The sequence below is a fragment of the Triticum aestivum genome, chromosome 3D, assembly GCF_018294505.1.
Source record: "Triticum aestivum cultivar Chinese Spring chromosome 3D, IWGSC CS RefSeq v2.1, whole genome shotgun sequence".
Taxonomy (NCBI): domain Eukaryota; kingdom Viridiplantae; phylum Streptophyta; class Magnoliopsida; order Poales; family Poaceae; genus Triticum; species Triticum aestivum.
The window spans coordinates 503,695,186-503,712,686 of NC_057802.1; the positions used below are offsets into that span (position 1 = coordinate 503,695,186).

At 45.5% G+C, this 17,501-nt stretch overlaps 1 protein-coding gene across 1 annotated transcript; it reads right to left on the reverse strand.

Annotated features, from left to right (window-relative positions):
- Positions 1 to 13,249: 13,249 nt before the first annotated feature.
- LOC123080021 (4-coumarate--CoA ligase-like 5) lies at positions 13,250 to 16,942 on the reverse strand. Its single transcript, XM_044502876.1, has 6 exons — positions 15,797 to 16,942; positions 15,480 to 15,669; positions 14,479 to 14,624; positions 14,334 to 14,401; positions 14,090 to 14,192; positions 13,250 to 13,621 (listed from the first exon to the last, which is right to left on the reverse strand). Exons 1-6 carry the CDS (start codon positions 16,850 to 16,852, stop codon positions 13,496 to 13,498), a joined length of 1,689 nt encoding a protein of 562 aa, XP_044358811.1. The 5' UTR covers positions 16,853 to 16,942; the 3' UTR covers positions 13,250 to 13,495.
- Positions 16,943 to 17,501: the final 559 nt, after the last annotated feature.

Below are 17,501 nucleotides of genomic sequence, written 5' to 3' on the forward strand. Positions count from 1 at the left end.
GTACTGGAGGAACTGATCGTTCCTCTCAACAAAACGATATAGCCTCATAATGTAAATAAACAGGAGGCAACTCAGTATCATACTCACGTATGGGTATATTAAGAAAATTAGCTAAACGGGTTGCATAAATTCCACCAAAGAAATCTCCATTAAATCTATTATTATGCAACCTACGTGCAACAATGGCTCCCAAATTATAATGTTTATCTCCTAATACAGCACTCCTGAGAACACTGAGGTCGAGGACACACCTGTGGCATGCTTCATCCTTACCATTTATGCACCTACCTATGAAGAGAGCAAAATAATGTATAGCAGTAAAACGAATGCTCCCTATGGTAGCTTGTGCTATGTCTCTAGATTCCCCCACAGTTAGAGTAGTAAGAAAATCTCTAAATTCAGATTTGCGAGGTTCACTAGGACAACCCCATTGTGGAAGTTTGCAAGCGGTGGTAAAATCCTCTAAGTCCATAGTGTAAGAATTTTCATAGAGATCAAACAGGACAGTTTGAGAATTGCGTGATGATGAAAATTCAAACCTCCTCACAAAGGAATTAGTGAGATAATAATGCTGACGGCACTTATCTGCCTCGAAGCTCACAAGATCCGCGTTACGCACATATGCGTTAAATTCTTCCTTGATTCCTGCTCGATCCATGAAGTCCTCTGAAGGCCATTCACAAGCCCGCACTTGAGCTTCCCTTGGTGGTTCATCATCGGCATCGCGCATTGCGAGCTTGGGTCCTTGCTTCCTTGAAGAGCCACCTTGGTACATTTTCCTAAACATATTTCTTCCTCTGAAAAATTTCTAAAAATGTTAGTAACTTCAAAATAAAAGTGAGCCAAACTCAACAAAATTGATAGCAACTACTCCCACAAGTGCCTAGAGACTATATCATGCGTTAGAACTACTTGGAACCATATAAATTTGACATGCAAGCTCAAGAACATGGTCACCTAGGCAGCACAAATTTGCAATGAATAAAGCACTAGAACAAAAACTAATTGGACCATTGGAGGAGTCACATACCAAGGAACAATCCCCCAAAGCAGTTTTGTGAGAGTGCTTTGAGCAAGGAGATCAAAAATCGCAGCAAAATGAGCTAGAACTCGTGCTTGAGCTGGTTGGTGATTTTTTTGGGAGGAAGGAGTGTGTGGCTGCGGGAATAAGTGGAGGGAAGCCACCATGGGCCCACGAGGCAGGGGCGCGCCCTGGACCCTCGTGGCCAGGTGCTTGCTCCCCCTGCTGTGTTCTCAGTGCCAGATATTCTCAAATATTCCAGAAAAAATCATATTTCAATTTCGGGGCATTTGGAGAACTTTTATTTCTGGGGTATTTTTTATTGCACGGATAATTCAGGAAACTGACAGAAAATACTATTTTTACTTTATTTAAACTAAATAACAGAAAGTAAAAGGCGGGTACAGAAGGTTGTGCTTTCTAACTTCATCCATCTCATGCTCATCAAAAGGAATCCACTAACAAGTTTGATCAAGTCTTGTTAACAAACTCATTCCGAATAACATGGAACCGGAGAAATTTCGAATAACACTATGTTACCTCAACGGGGATATGCACGTCCCCAATAATAAGAATATCATATCTCTTTTTGACAGTAGGAAGAGGAAATTCAAAACCTCCAAAAATGATCGATGGAATTTTTCCAATAGAATTTATACTATGAACTTGAGGTTGTTTCCTCGGAAAGTGTACCGTATGCTCATTACCATTAACATGAAAAGTGACATTGCCTTTGTTGCAATCAATAACAGCCCCTGCACTATTCAAAAAGGGTCTTCCAAGAATAATAGGCATACTATCGTCCTCGGGGATATCAAGAATAACAAAGTCCGTTAAAATAGTAACATTTGCAACCACAACATGCACATCCTCACAAATATCGACAGGTATAGCAGTTGATTTATCAGCCATTTGCAAAGATATTTCAGTAGGTGTCAACTTATTCAAATCAAGTCTACGATATAAAGAGAGAGGCATAACACTGGCTCCAAGATCACATAAAGCAGTTCTAACATAATTTCTTTTAATGGAGCATGGTATAGTGGGTACTCCTGGATCTCCTAACTTCTTTGGTATTCCACCCTTAAAAGTATAATTAGCAAGCATGGTGGAAATTTCAGCTTCCGGTATCTTTCTTTTATTAGTAACAATTTCTTTCATATACTTAGCATAAGGATTCATTTTGATCATATCAGTCAAACGCATACGCAAAAAGATAGGTCTAATCATTTCAGCAAAGCGCTCAAAATCCTCATCATCCTTTTTCTTGGATGGTTTGGGAGGAAAAGGCATGGGTTTCTGAACCCATGGCTCCCTTTCTTTACCGTGTTTCCTAGCAACAAAGTCTCTCTTATCATAACGTTGATTCTTTGATTGTGGGTTATCAAGATCAACAGCAGGTTCAATTTCTACATCATTATCTTTGCTAGGTTGAGCATCAACATGAACATCATCATTAACATTATCACTAGGTTCATGTTCATTACCAGATTGTGTTTCAGCATCAGAAATAGAAATATCATTGGGATTCTTGGGTGTGTCAACAACAGGTTCACTCGAAGCATGCATAGTCCTATCATGTTTCTTTTTCTTCCTTTTAGAAGGACTAGGTGCATTGACATTATTTCTCTGAGAATCCCGCTCAATTCTCTTAGGGTGGCCTTCAGGATACAAAGGTTCCTGAGTCATTTTACCCCCTCTAGTCACAACTCTAATAGCATTATCATTTTTCTTACTATTCAATTCATTGAGCAAATCATTCTGAGCTTTAAGTACTTGTTCTACTTGAGTGGTAACCATAGAAGCATGTTTACTAATAAGTTTAAGTTCACCCTTAACTCTAGACATATAATCACTCAAGTGTTCAATCATATAAGCATTGCGTTTTAATTCTCTACCAAAATAAGCATTGAAGTCTTCTTGCTTAACCATAAAATCATCAAACTCATCTAAGCATTGGCTAGCAAATTTAGTAGGAGGGACTTCAGCTTTATCATATCTATAGAGAGAATTTACCTTTACTACCTGTGTCGGGTTATCAAGACTGTGTACTTCTTCAATAGGTAATGGATTAAAACCATGTATTTCTTCAACAGGAGGTAAATCAAGACCATGTATTTCTTCAACAGGAGGTAAATTCTTAACATCTTCAGCTTTTATACCTTTTTCTTTCATAGATTTCTTTGCCTCTTGCATATCTTCAGGACTGAGAAATAGAACACCCCTTTTCTTCGGAGTTGGCTTAGGAGTTGGTTTAGGAAGTGTCCAATTATTTTCATTAGTCAACATATTATTCAATAGAATTTCAGCTTCATCTGGTGTTCTTTCCCTGAAAATAGAACCAGCACAACTATCCAGGTGGTCTCTTGAAACATCGGTTAGTCCATTGTAAAAGATATCAAGTATTTCATTTTTCTTGAGAGGATGATCCAGCAAAGCATTAAGTAATTGGAGAAGCCTCCCCCAAGTTTGTGGGAGACTCTCTTCTTCAATTTGCACAAAATTATATATTTCCCTTAAAGCAGCTTGTTTCTTATGAGCATGGAAATATTTAGCGAAGAAGTAATAAATCATATCCTGGGGACTACGCACACAACCAGGATCAAGAAAATTAAACCATATCTTAGCATCACCCTTTAATGAGAACGGAAATATTTTAAGGATATAGTAATAGCGGGTTTTCTCATCATTAGTGAACAGGGTGGCTATATCATTTAATTTAGTAAGATGTGCCACAACAGTTTCAGATTCATAGCCATAGAAAGGATCAGATTCAATCAAAGTAATTATATCAGGGTCGACAGAGAATTCATAATCCTTATCAGTAACAAAGATAGGTGAAGTAGCATAAGCAGGATCATATTTCATTCTAGCATTGAGAGTTTTTTGTTTCAGCTTAGCTAATAATTTCTTAAGATCACTTCTATCATTGAAAGCAAGAAAGTCTCTAGCAGTTTCTTCATCCATAACATAGCCCTCAGGCACAACAGGCAATTCATATCTAGGGGGAGAATCTTCATCATCACTTTCATCAATATTAGCAGGTTCAATAATTTCAATCTCTCTAGCCCTAGCAAGTTGTTCATCAAGAAATTCACCAAGTGGCACAGTAGTATCAAGCATAGAAGTAGTTTCATCATAAGTATCATGCATAGCAGAAGTGGCATCATCAATAACATGCGACATATCAGAATTAATAGCAGAAGCAGGTTTAGGTGTCGCAAGCTTACTCAAAATAGAAGGTGAATCAAGTGCAGAGCTAGATAGCAGTTCCTTACCTCCCCTCGTAGTTGAGGGATAAATTTTGGTTTTCTCATCTTTCAAGTTACTCATAGTGATTAGCAGATATAAATCCAAAGTGACTCAAAGAATAGAGCTATGCTCCCCGGCAACGGCGCCAGAAAATAGTCTTGATAACCCACAAGTATAGGGGATCGCAACAATTTTCGAGGGTAGAGTATTCAACCCAAATTTATTGATTCGACACAAGGGGAGCGAAAGAATATTCTCAAGTATTAGCAGTTGAGTTGTCAATTCAACCACACCTGGATAACTTAGTATCTGCAGCAAAGTATTTAGTAGCAAAGTAGTATGGAAGTAACGATAACGGTAGCAAAAGTAATATTTTTGGGTTTTGTAATGATTGTAACAGTGGCAATGGAAAAGTAAATAAGCAGAGAACAATATATGAAAAGCTCGTAGGCATTGGATCGGTGATGGAGAATTATGCCGGATGCGGTTCATCATGTAACAGTCATAACATAGGGTGACACAGAACTAGCTCCAATTCATCAATGTAATGTAGGCGTGTATTCCGAATATAGTCATACGTGCTTATGGAAAAGAACTTGCATGACATCTTTTGTCCTACCCTCCCGTGGCAGCGGGGTCCTAATGGAAACTAAGGGATATTAAGGCCTCCTTTTAATAGAGTACCAAACCAAAGCATTAACACATAGTGAATACATGAACTCCTCAAACTACGGTCATCACCGGGAGTGATCCCGATTATTGTCACTTCGGGGTTGCCGGATCATAACACATAGTAGGTGACTATAGACTTGCAAGATAGGATCAAGAACTCACATATATTCATGAAAACATAATAGGTTCAGATCTGAAATCATGGCACTCGGGCCCTAGTGACAAGCATTAAGCATAGAAAAGTCATAGCAACATTAATCTCAGAACATAGTGGATACTAGGGATCAAACCCTAACAAATCTAACTCGATTACATGATAAATCTCATCCAAACCATCACCGTCCAGCAAGCCTACGATGGAATTACTCACGCACGGCGGTGAGCATCATGAAATTGGTGATGGAGGATGGTTGATGATGACGACGGTGACGGATTCCCCTCTCCGGAGCCCCGAACGGACTCCAGATCAGCCCTCCCGAGAGAGTTTAGGGCTTGGCGGCGGCTCCGTATCGTAAAACGCAATGAATCCTTCTCTCTGGTTTTTTTCTCCCCGAACACGAATATATGGAGTTGGAGTTGAGGTCGGTGGAGCTCCAGGGGGCCCACGAGGCAGGGGGTGCGCCCCCCACCCTCGTGGAGAGGGTGTGGGCCCCTGGCCTTGATTCTTTCGCCAGTATTTTTTATATTTTCCAAAATAAATCTCCGTTGATTTTCAGGTCATTCCAAGAACTTTTGTTCCTGCACAAAAATAACACCATGGCAATTCTGCTGAAAACAGCGTCAGTCCGGGTTAGTTCCATTCAAATCATGCAAGTTAGAGTCCAAAACAAGGGGAAAAGTGTTTGGAAAAGTAGATACGACGGAGACATATCAGTAGTCATCAGCTTTGCTCTGCCAGATGTTCATAACGTCCGGTGTTGCTCCTGCAGCGGGTCTTGCACCTAGCGGTGCTTTCAGGACGTAATTCTTCTGTGCAGCAATGAGGATAATCCTCAAGTTATGGACCCAGTCCATGTAGTTGCTACCATCTTTCAACTTAGCTTTCTCTAGGAACGCATTAAAATTCAAAGGAACAGTAGCACGGGCCATTGATCTACGACAACATAGACATGCAAATACTATCAGGTACTAAGTTCATGATAAATTAAAGTTCAATTAATCATATTACTTAAGAACTCCCACTTAGATAGACATCCCTCTAGTCATCTAAATGATCACGTGATCCAAATCAACTAAACCATGTCCGATCATCACGTGAGATGGAGTAGCTTTCAATGGTGAACATCACTATGTTGATCATATCTACTATATGATTCATGCTCGACCTTTCGGTCTCAGTGTTCCGAGGCCATATCTGCATATGCTAGCCTCGTCAAGTTTAACCCGAGTATTTTGCGTGTGCGAAACTGGCTTGCACCCGTTGTATGTGAACGTAGAGCTTATCACACCCGATCATCACATGGTGTCTCGGCACGACGAACTGTAGCAACGGTGCATACTCAGGGAGAACACTTGTACCTTGAAATTTAGTGAGAGATCATCTTATAATGCTACCGCCGTACTAAACAAAATAAGATGCATAAAGCATAAACATCACATGCAATCAAAATAAGTGATATGATATGGCCATCATCATCTTGTGCCTTTGATCTCCATCTCCAAAGCACCGTCATGATCACCATCGTCACTGGCTTGACACCTTGATCTCCATCGTAGCATCGTTGTCGTCTCACCAACTATTGCTTCTACGACTATCGCTACCACTTAGTGATAAAGTAAAGCAATTACATGGTGATTGTATTTCATACAATAAAGCGACAACCATAAGGCTCCTGCCAGTTGCCGATAACTTTTACAAAACATGATCATCTCATACAATAATTTATATATCATCACGTCTTGACCATATCACATCACAGCAAGCCCTGCAAAAACAAGTTGGACGTCCTCTACTTTGTTGTTGCAATTTTTACGTGGCTGCTACGGGCTTCTAGCAAGAACCATTCTTACCAACGCATCAAAACCACAACGATTTTTCGTCAAGTGTGTTTTTTAACCTTCAACAAGGATCGGGCGTAGTCAACCTCGATTCAACTAAAGTTTGAGAAACACACACCCACTAGCCACCTGTGTGCAAAGCACGTCGGTAGAACCAGTCTCATGAACGCTGTCATGTAATGTCGGGCTGGGCCGCTTCATCCAACAATACCGCCGAATCAAAGTAAGACGTTGCTGGTAAGCAGTATGACTATTATTGCCCACAACTCATTGTGTTCTACTCGTGCATATAACATCTACGCATAGACCTGGCTCGGATGCCACTGTTGGGGAACACAGTATTTCAAAAAAAATCCTACGATACGCAAGACCTATCTAGGAGATGCATAGCAACAAGAGGGGAGAGTGTGTCTACGTACCCTCGTAGACCGAAAGCGGAAGCGATTATCAACGCGGTTGATGTAGTCGTACACCTTCACGATCCATCCCGATCAAGTACCGAACGTACGGCACCTCAGCGTTCAGAACACGTTCAGCTCGATGACGTCCTCGCCTTCTTGATCCAGCAAGAGGGGCGAAGTAGTAGATGAGTTCCGGAAGCACGACGGCATGGTGACGGTGTTGGTGAAGAACAATCTCTGCAGGGCTTCGCCTAAGCACTACGAAAACTATGACGGAGGATAAACTAGAGGGGACGGGGTTGCCGGCACACGACTTGGTGTTTCTTGATGTGTCTTGGGTGCTAGCCCTGCACCTCTATTTATATGCTGAGCCTTGGGGTCGAAACTTGGAGTAAAAGCCTCCACAAAGTCGATTTCACCCGAAAGGCAAGAGTCCTTCTCGGACTCCAGGGCCAGACGCCAGGGTTCCCGGCTTCTGGACCCAGACGCCAGGGACCCTGGCGTCTGGACCCTGGACTCCGCAAAACTTCCTTTTGCGCTTTCCAAAACCTTGTGGGCTTTCCCCTTTGGCCCAAATAAAGTGTTCTCATACCCAAACATTTCGGGGAACATCCGGAACCCCTTCCGGTGAATTCCGGAACACTTCCGAAGACCAAACACTTTTATCCCATATATCAATCTTTATCTCCGAACCATTCCGGAGTTCCTCGTCATGTCCGTGATTTCATCTGGGACTCCGAACAACATTCGGTCACCAACATACATAACTCATATCATACTATATCGTCAACGAACGTTTAAGCGTGCGGACCCTACGGGTTCGAGAACTATGTAGACATGACCGAGACACCTCTTTGGTCAATAACCAATAGCGGAACCTGGATGCCCATATTGGCTCCTACATATTCTACGAAGATCTTTATCGGTCGAACCGCATAACAACATACGTTGTTCCCTTTGTCATCGGTATGTTACTTGCCCGAGATTCAATCATCGGTATCCTCATACCTAGTTCAATCTCGTTATCGGCAAGTCTCTTTACTCGTTCCATAATGCATCATCCCGCAACTAACTCATTAGTCACATTGCTTGCAAGGCTTTATATTGATGATCATTACCGAGAGGGCCCAGAGATACCTCTCCGATATACAGAGTGACAAATCCTAATCTCGATCTATGCCAACTCAACAAACACCATTGTAGACACCTGTAGAGCATCTTTATAATGACCCAGTTACGTTGCTATGTTTGATAGCACACTAATTGTTCCTCCGGTATTCAGGAGTTGCATAATCTCATAGTCATAGGAGCATGTACAAGTCATGAAGAAAGCAATAGCAATAAACTAAACGATCATAGTGCTAAGCTAATGGATGGGTCTTGTCCATCACATCATTCTCTAATGATGTGATCCCGTTCATCAAATGACAACACATGTCCATGGCTAGGAAACTTAACCATCTTTGATTAACGAGCTAGTCAAGTAGAGGCTCACTAGGGACACTCTGTTTGTCTATGTATTCACACATGTACTAAGTCTCTGGTTAATACAATTCTAGCATGAATAATAAACATTTATCATGATATAAGGAAATGTAAATAACAACTTTATTATTGCCTTTAGGGCATATTTCCTTCACAAATTCCACTCTCGAGCTATTGAGTTCCTTGTCAAACTTTTCGATGAACATGTAAGTTGTCATTGTGATCACCATGTTATAGATGACGTTTGAGCAACCCCAAAGCTCATCATACGATAAGAAGTGACTATGATACTCTCATGGTCTAAGGAACTTAAACACATGCTAACACTCCGTGTTATAACAATTGACTTGTGACGATATCATCTCGAAGTATAACAAACAAGTTTGTGTCAATTCAATTTGATCGTTGTTCTAATGTCATACTCTAAATGTTGTTTTAGGACTATCGTTGCACTTAACGATATCCTAAGATCCGGAAAACTTGATCACCAACAACACTTGAGCTAGTCTTAGAGGTGAGACTAGGAATCTTATTTTTCCGTTTATTGTTCTACACGTGCATATGAGTTTTCCACTGAATCGCATATTCCAAGATCATAGCAGTTATAGCATAGAATGTAAACTCCTAATTGTGAACACGAAAATGTAATAATACGATATTATTGCCTCTAGGGCATACTTCCAACAACAAGTGCTTGCAATACTTGGATGTCCTGTAACACAAATACTATGCTTAATGTCCATGTTTAGTCAGGCCATTGTCTTGTCCGAGAGCCAGCTCCTGACATCCTATGTCGAGGAATCCCAGCCTATCATCGAGGACCAGATGACTCTGGATTCAGATGTCTTTGAGGGGCCTACTCTGCCTCTACCATTTGTGTTGGTTGTGCCTAATGTTGTTGTTGCTGCTGCACAAAAGTCAGCCATCATGATTGCGAAGGCACATAAGGATGGGAGGGGGAACTCGATGAAATGGAATCCGTTCCTGTCCATGTTCATGCTTAACAATATGTGCAATATCATAGGCAGTGGATTGAGGACTGATAAGAGCTTCATGGAGGTGCACAGGTGTTCGAGTTCTATGGCCAAAAGGTCACCTCGAACCAGGTCTACAACCACCTCAGGAAGTGGAGAGCAAGATGGATCATAGTGTCCAAGCTCAGAGACCTTAGCGGCACGTCATGGGATCAGGACACACACTAGATCCTTTTGGAGGCAAAGTGGTACCAAGGCCACACCGTGGTTAGCTCACATACCACTTGTCTAAGCCTGCCTAACATGCCAATCACAACTAATGAGATTGTGTTTCTTTCTTTGGGCCACCACAAGGAGAGAGTACTTGAACACACCCATCCAGAACTACTACCAGATGCAGGATATCTTCCCTTTTGGGCTGGCAACTGGCAAGCATGCCATGGGCACCAGTAAGCCACTCGGTTCGCCTGCACCTAACTATCTAGACACCCAGGAGCTAGACACCATCAACATTGATGTTCGTGATATGGGTGGTGATCATGTTCTTGTGCTTGATAGGAAGAGGAAGAGGGTCGGGTTAATGGAGGACAAGCTGGGTGTCTTAAGTAGCATGACCGGCGCCATAAAGGAGGTGGCAACCGCCATTCGGGAGAGCAAACCGGTCGATGTCCATCCTGACCTATACATCGCCGTCATGGACCAAGGTGGCTTCAGTCAGGGCTCTGATGGCTGCTCTGAACCACCTACTGGACAACAAGGCCCGGGTGTCGGATTCCCTGCCATTGGGAACGCACATAGGGTGCTCTGGCTTAGGTCCTGGTTGGTTAAGCACTACTACTAGTGTTGTTTCTGGTGGTGGTGGTGGTGATGGCGTGCATGATCCTCAACGGCGATGGCAATGGCAATGGCAATGACGATGTATGTTTTGTGGTAGCTAGAGCTTGAAAACTGTTGTTGGCCTGTATATTTTGATGAGGTGGTATATACTAAGCCCTCACACTAATGGTGAAGTTGTGGTGGTAGGATTACATCCTCTTTTTGGTTGTGATGGTAGCATGATACCATAGTATACTAGTTAGGATGAACTTGCTCTGCTTATGATCATGCATGCGTAAGTTCCTTCTGTTCCATATGTAGTGTGCTCCTTTGCTTAATGCTTGAATTCTTGCTCTTCTGTCATGCTAGGAGAAGTGGTATGTGGTGTACAAGGAAGGATTTCGGGGGTTTACAGTTCATGATAAGCATGCCAAGAATAAGTGAGTCGTTCCACAGACAACTCCTACAAAAGATTTAAGAGTAGCAGACAGAGGTTGCTTACTCCAAGTTTATGCTCAAGCAGACAAGCAATGTTGAAGTAGGCAAGGCTCCCCGTCATTTTTCGCTATATGGAATGAAGAACTTCATCATCATCATCCAGTTCGTTCTGATTGTAATGTTGTTTTATTGGTGCAATAAGTGTGATCGTATGTAAGGTGTAGATGATAGGCTCGCCAAATAGGTACAGTACAAGTACAAGGTAAGCAACACAATGGCTAGAATCGGTGCTATGATGCAGTCAAGCAGTATGCAGACAACCAAACTATTTGAAGAATTTTTTTTCCTTTTTGCCTGCATATGCTTTACCAGACTCAACTAGGACAAGTATGCAAAGAGGCAAAAAAATGCCCAGGTAACCAAAACGCCCCAAAGCAATCAAGTAACAGCTTTTTCTGGATTTTATAGCGCTAGGCGCCGGCGCGCCGGCCAAAACTTTCGGCCGGTCTAGCCCAGGCCGTTGGATTTAAGCCGTGCGACCGTTGGATCCGGGCAAAAAAAAAAAAGCAAACAAATCGCCCCAGCTTCTTCTTCCTTCCTCCGCGTACGCATCTAGCCGCCATGGATGAGCGAGGCCCCCGACTCGAAGCACCACCCGGCTTGGCCGCCCCCAACGCCGGTCACCGCCCTCGCCACCGGTTGCTGCCCTCGTCGTAGGTTGCCTCCTTCGCACACGCGTCACTACTCCTCCCAACCATCTCACTCGTTCGCAGCTTCCGTCGTGGTCGGATCCCCCGCCAAACTTGGCCATGGCTGACACGGAGCCTCCGTCGGCAGCGGTTGAAGCTCCCCGCCCCCGTGGTTGCAGCATCTGGTGCACCACCCCCCTCCGTCCTCGCCATCGAGCTCGCCGCAGGCGTCGCCGTCTCTGCTGGCCTCCATCGACATGCATCGTACCTACAGAATTCCAGTGGTTGATTGAAGCAAAATCAAACAACGCTTCCAGCAAAACCAAACTTAGGTTCCAGCAAAAACGACATGAAACATTTGAGAGCTCTCCAGCCGATGAAGCAAAAAATTACATCTGTTCCAGCAAAACAATACATCGGTTCCAGCAAAAACAAAAATTTTGGTTCTGTAAAAAAGAAAAAAAAACATCAGCAAAAACGACCACCCCCTTCTTGCAGCTCCCCTGGTTACCGGTTGTAGCTCCGGCGTACATGGTTGCAACTCCCGGTGTTTGAACGACGTTGGATGCAGCCCTCCTCCCCACTGGATGCAGCTTCCTCCGGCGAGGTGTCAACCTTGCAGCACATCCACCAGCTGGTTCCAGCAAATCGGGACACCGCTTCCAGCAAAAATGAAAAAAGTTCATCAAATCAAATGAGGATTGTAGCAAAAAAGAAAAGGGTTGTAGCAAAAATAATGAGTGGATCTAGCAAATAAAAAATCTTATCACCAAAGAGCTAGCTATGGACAGGGGTGCGTGGAAGCTTGCTATCCATGTGCCAAAGCCATGAGTTGGTTGCGAGATCTTATGGGTTTCACCTCTAGCCTACCCCAACTTGTTTGGAACTAAAGGCTTTGTTGTTGTTGTTTTGTTCAGCAAATAAAAAATCTGGTTCCACCAACCCTCCGGCTCCAGCACAGACTCGTCGCTGCCATGGCCGATTGCAGCTTGGTCATGGTGAACTAACGAAGCCCTGGCTATGGTTAACATGGAGAGGGCGTTCGTCAGTTGCTGGCGGACAAGGCGACGAGCGCGCCCCTGGCTGTCGGCGGCCATGGAGAGGGGTGAATCCGGCGCCGGTGATCCGCGCATGATTCAAAACGAGGAGCATCGAGTTGCCGGCAGCTATGGCGACGAGCGCGCCCGGGATGCGAGTGGATGGGGAGGAAAACGCGGCTAGATAAGGAAGGAGATGAGCAACGAAGGGATAAGAAAAAAGAAGCCACGCGTGTCGCGAGCGGTGCGCGGGCCCCAACAGCCTCGCATTTGTTCCCCGTGTGTGGCTAAACAGGCGCTCAGATCGCTAAAAACATCCAACGATCCGCGCATGACCCGCCGAAACTTCGGCCGGTCCGCCGGCTACAAACATTTCCCTTTTATTTATCAGGAAATTTTCATTCAGTTCTTATTTCCAGCAGATGGCAATTAAAAGAAAGGCAAAACCCTGCTGTTTAACATAGGATAAAAATGGCATGGAGAGCCAAGCTGAGTGAATTGATCAATAGCAGATTACTTTTAACCGTCATTAGAGAAGACATGTTTGATCAGCCTGTTCTCTCGGACCCTCTTCACTGAAAAATATTTGTTTCGCGAAGGGCACCCGGTGTTCACAAGGAAACAGGGTGACCAATGGTTGATGAAGAATAGTGCCATATCTAGTTTATATACAGCCAAAGAGATCTTCTACATTTGCACAGCGAATTACATCTCAAAGCTTGGAGGCGCCCATGGACATGGCCTGCTGCACAAGCTCCCGCCGCAAGATCTTTCCAGCAGGTGATTTGGTTATTGCATTGACGAAGGCTACTCGGCGGACTTTCTTGTAGGGCGCAACCTGTCAAACAACAAACGTTCAGATCCTACAGTTTATAGTGTCTCAGTGGCAAGACAACGCCGAATTATGGCAGCAAGGAGACAAAAGCATATGCTGCATACATAAAGGTGCATTGATACACAATGCAGAAGCTTGCTCATGCGTTGACATGTGGTTTCGTTTGGCACGCAGTGATACAATTTGGTGATCCCACAACTAGTCCTCTATAGCTTTGCGACTATACGCTGCATACTACTCTATTTCAATGTTGTCGTTCCCATCACGGGGAGAAAATGTTAAAAATACCTTAACAGGCAAAGAGAGTGTCACTAACAATACTAAAACATTACTAGACCCAACTCAATTTGCAATTGCTCAGCTTGCTTGTCAAAAAGTATAATAAAGCTGATTATGACGGACACTTTTAACTCAGCACCGAGCTATATTTGGTAGAAAGCAGGATTAGGATAATGAGAAGGAGAAACTTGCATGTTTAGCCACGTAATCCATGACTTGCTGCCCGGTAAGGTTGGAACCTGGTTGCCTCACTATAAAAGCCATTGGCAGTTGCCCAGCATCTTCATCTGGATATCTGCATAGTGCATATGAGGGGGCATCTTATATACTGCCACATGCTGAACAGAGCATCATACCATATTTTCAGGAATATATGACTCATTAGAATTTTCCCCAAGATTACTGCAGTAGTGCAGTTCATACTAAAGGTACTTACCCGATAACTGCAGCATCAGCAATTTCAGGATGTGATTGTAGGATATGCTCCAGTTCAGCTGGAGGCACCTGAGATGAGATGTATATCAGTATCATGTAGACAGAATCTTGTGAGGCAAGATTCTCCAAAGATTATGTAACTGTACCTGGTATCCTTTGTACTTTATCAACTCCTTCAAACGATCAACAATGTAGAGAAATCCATCTTCATTGAAGTAGCAAAGATCACCAGTTTTCAGCCAGCCTTCTGAGTCCACTGTTTCCGCAGTTGCTTTGTCGTCACCGACATAACCTGGAAAAAAACACCACCATGACTGATAGGGTGAGTCGGTGAGGCCCCGATAATAATAAGGCAAATGCAGGAATGTTTAGATCGCTTGTATTGTGATTCTTGTCTCCATAAGCTTATTAAAACTACCTTGATATTGTGAGGGCCCAATAATAATAAGGCAAAAGCAACAGTGGTACGATGCTATAATCTGCCAAGCAGAGTCAAGTGTCTAGATCAGTTGTAATGTCACTCTCCATACCAAACTGTAGGGTGGCATGGCTGGTAGCAGATATGAGAGATGTCCTCGTTCTAACAGATGATTTCAATTAACAAGTGCATGCTGGCATGACTAATCTATTGAGCAGGAGAACGAGCATCCCTGCATTGCTGCCAGGGTTGAAGAATTATTGAATTCGGTACTAGCCCACAACCAGTACTTGTTGGATAAATGTCGGCAAACTACATCAATTAACACAAAAAAAGTCGTCATGAAGCACATGGCAGGCAAGCCATGCTGCTCACTCGCACATTAACAAAAAGTCATGTCTCTAAAGAAATGCATCTCGGATCACCATCACATTGCTATGTGATGGACATACACAGCTTTCACATGATAAATGCTGGTACAACAAGCACGGCAGAGAGAAAATCAAGCCACGACATAATGATAGATATGTAAAAGGTTTTAGGCGACGAATCATCAAGGCAATCAACATCGCTATCAAGGCAATCATATTTAAAATTTCAAGTGCACAGTCTAAGCACTTCAACTGGCAGTAAACAAATCAAGGCACCATCTAATCTGACGAGTGACAAAGGTCAACCGCGTGCTTAATGGTCAGAGCAATGACCCAGTTCATGCTGCGGAGTGCTCACCTTTCATGACGAGTGGGCCCCTGACCCAGAGCTCGCCGCGCTGGCCCGGCCCGAGCGCCTCGCCGGTGGACGGATCTACTATCTTCGCCTGCAGGTGCGACGCCAGCTTGCCGACGGAGCCGTACGCCTTGGACTCCTCCGGCCCTACCGTCGAGGCCACAGAGCCGGATGATTCCGTCAATCCGTAGCCCTGTATAATAATATAATAAATGGAATCGTACAGACATGAGTTCGCTAGATCAGAAAAGGTAATCTTCAAAGCGCATGGAAGATTCAGTAGTAATATTCTGCATCCTGCATGGAATCTGATGCTTAACCTGAACAATCTGCACGTTGGGGAATACGGCGACGAAGCGCTCGGCGACCTCGCGGCCGAGGGGCGCGCCGCCGACGCCGATGACGAGGAGCGAGGAGAGGTCGCGGCGGCGCGCCTCCTCGGACTTGATCATGGCCACCAGCACTGGCGGCGCCGCGGGCAGCAGCGTGGCGCGGTACCGCTCTATGGCGCGCAGCGCGGCGCCGAAGTCGAACCGCTCCATGAGCACGGCCGTCTCACCCATGGAGACGGAGCGCAGGACCATCATGAAGCCGAAGACGTGGAACAGGGGAAGCGGGAGCAGCGTGACGGCCGGCGGCGGCGGCTCCTCGCCCGCCTCGGTGGCCTCCGCCGCCACCCTCTCCCGGTTCTCGGCGTGCGCGCAGATCAGCGCGATGAGGTTGCGGTGCGTGATGGCGACGGCCTTGACACGCCCCGTCGTGCCCGAGGAGTAGAGCACGGCCGCGGTGTCCGACTGCTTCACCGCCACCGGCGGGGGAGCGGACCCGGCGCCTGCAGACGCCAGCCTCGTGTACGCATCGGACCCGAGGACGACGCACCTGAGGTGACCGGGCAGCTTGGCGGCGACCTCGGGCGCGGCGAAGGCGACGACGGGCCGGGAGAGGGCGACCTGGTGGGCGTACTCCTCGGGGGTGGAGGCCGGGTTGGCGGGGGACACGACGGCGCCGATGGACATGAGCGCGAAGTGGAGCACGGGGACGTCGAGGCGCGAGGGCGCGACGACGAGGGCCACGTCCCCGGGGCGGAGGCCGAGGGAGGACCAGAGGCCGCCCGCGAGGGAGCGGACGGCGGCGAGGAAGGACGGGTAGGAGACGGCAATGCCGGTGGCGGCGTCGACGAGCGCGGGGCGGTCGGGGAGCGGGGAGGCGAGGAGCGAGAAGGCGTAGGCCGCGGCCGTGACCGGGAGCGACTCCGGCGGCAGCGCGCCCGTCGAGGCGGAGCGGAGGCTGTGGAAGGTGCGCGTCGCTGCGCAGTAGCCGCTGCGCGGGTCGATCCCCTCGGCCGTCGCCGCCGCCGCCGCCGCCGTATTGGCCATCTGGGCGCTGGTTGGTATGGGGATTGCGGCGGAGGGGGGCGGTGGTGGTTCGGGAGGAGGGGGAGGAGAGCCGTGGCTAATCCCGAGTCCTCATCATCAGCCTATATTCATCGACTCCAGTGAGACGTCGCAAATCGCGACGGTGGCCGTGGGCCCGGCGGGCCGGTGTGCGTACTGGTACAGGGCTGTGGATCGTACACGTGGGTTTTCGAGAGCAAGGCAACAAAAATACGGTGCAGTACAATGGGACTGGGTCTAGAAAAAAAAAGAGTAGGAGTAGGAGGGTGCTGGATACTTATTTTAGTCTGACTAAAAATAGTCTCTTTTAAGAGGCTAAAGTTTCAAGTACCCCGGACTAAAGAGGGGCTAAAATTAGTCTTGAGACTAAAAAATTTAGTCAGGGGTACCCCTACTAAAATGTGGATTAGTCCTCTCTCTCCTCATTTAACTCCTCTCCTTTAACACAAGCGAGTTCTGGATTGGAGGGTTTGGAGGATAATAAATGCTCATTAACTTGATTTTAGTTTCTTTAGTATTTGGATCCAAGCATGGGTGAGGCTAGCAAGTTTTAGTCTCACTACTTTTAGTCATGAGACTAAAACGTATCCAAACACCCTCCAGGACATTTTGTACTCGATCGGTATATTTA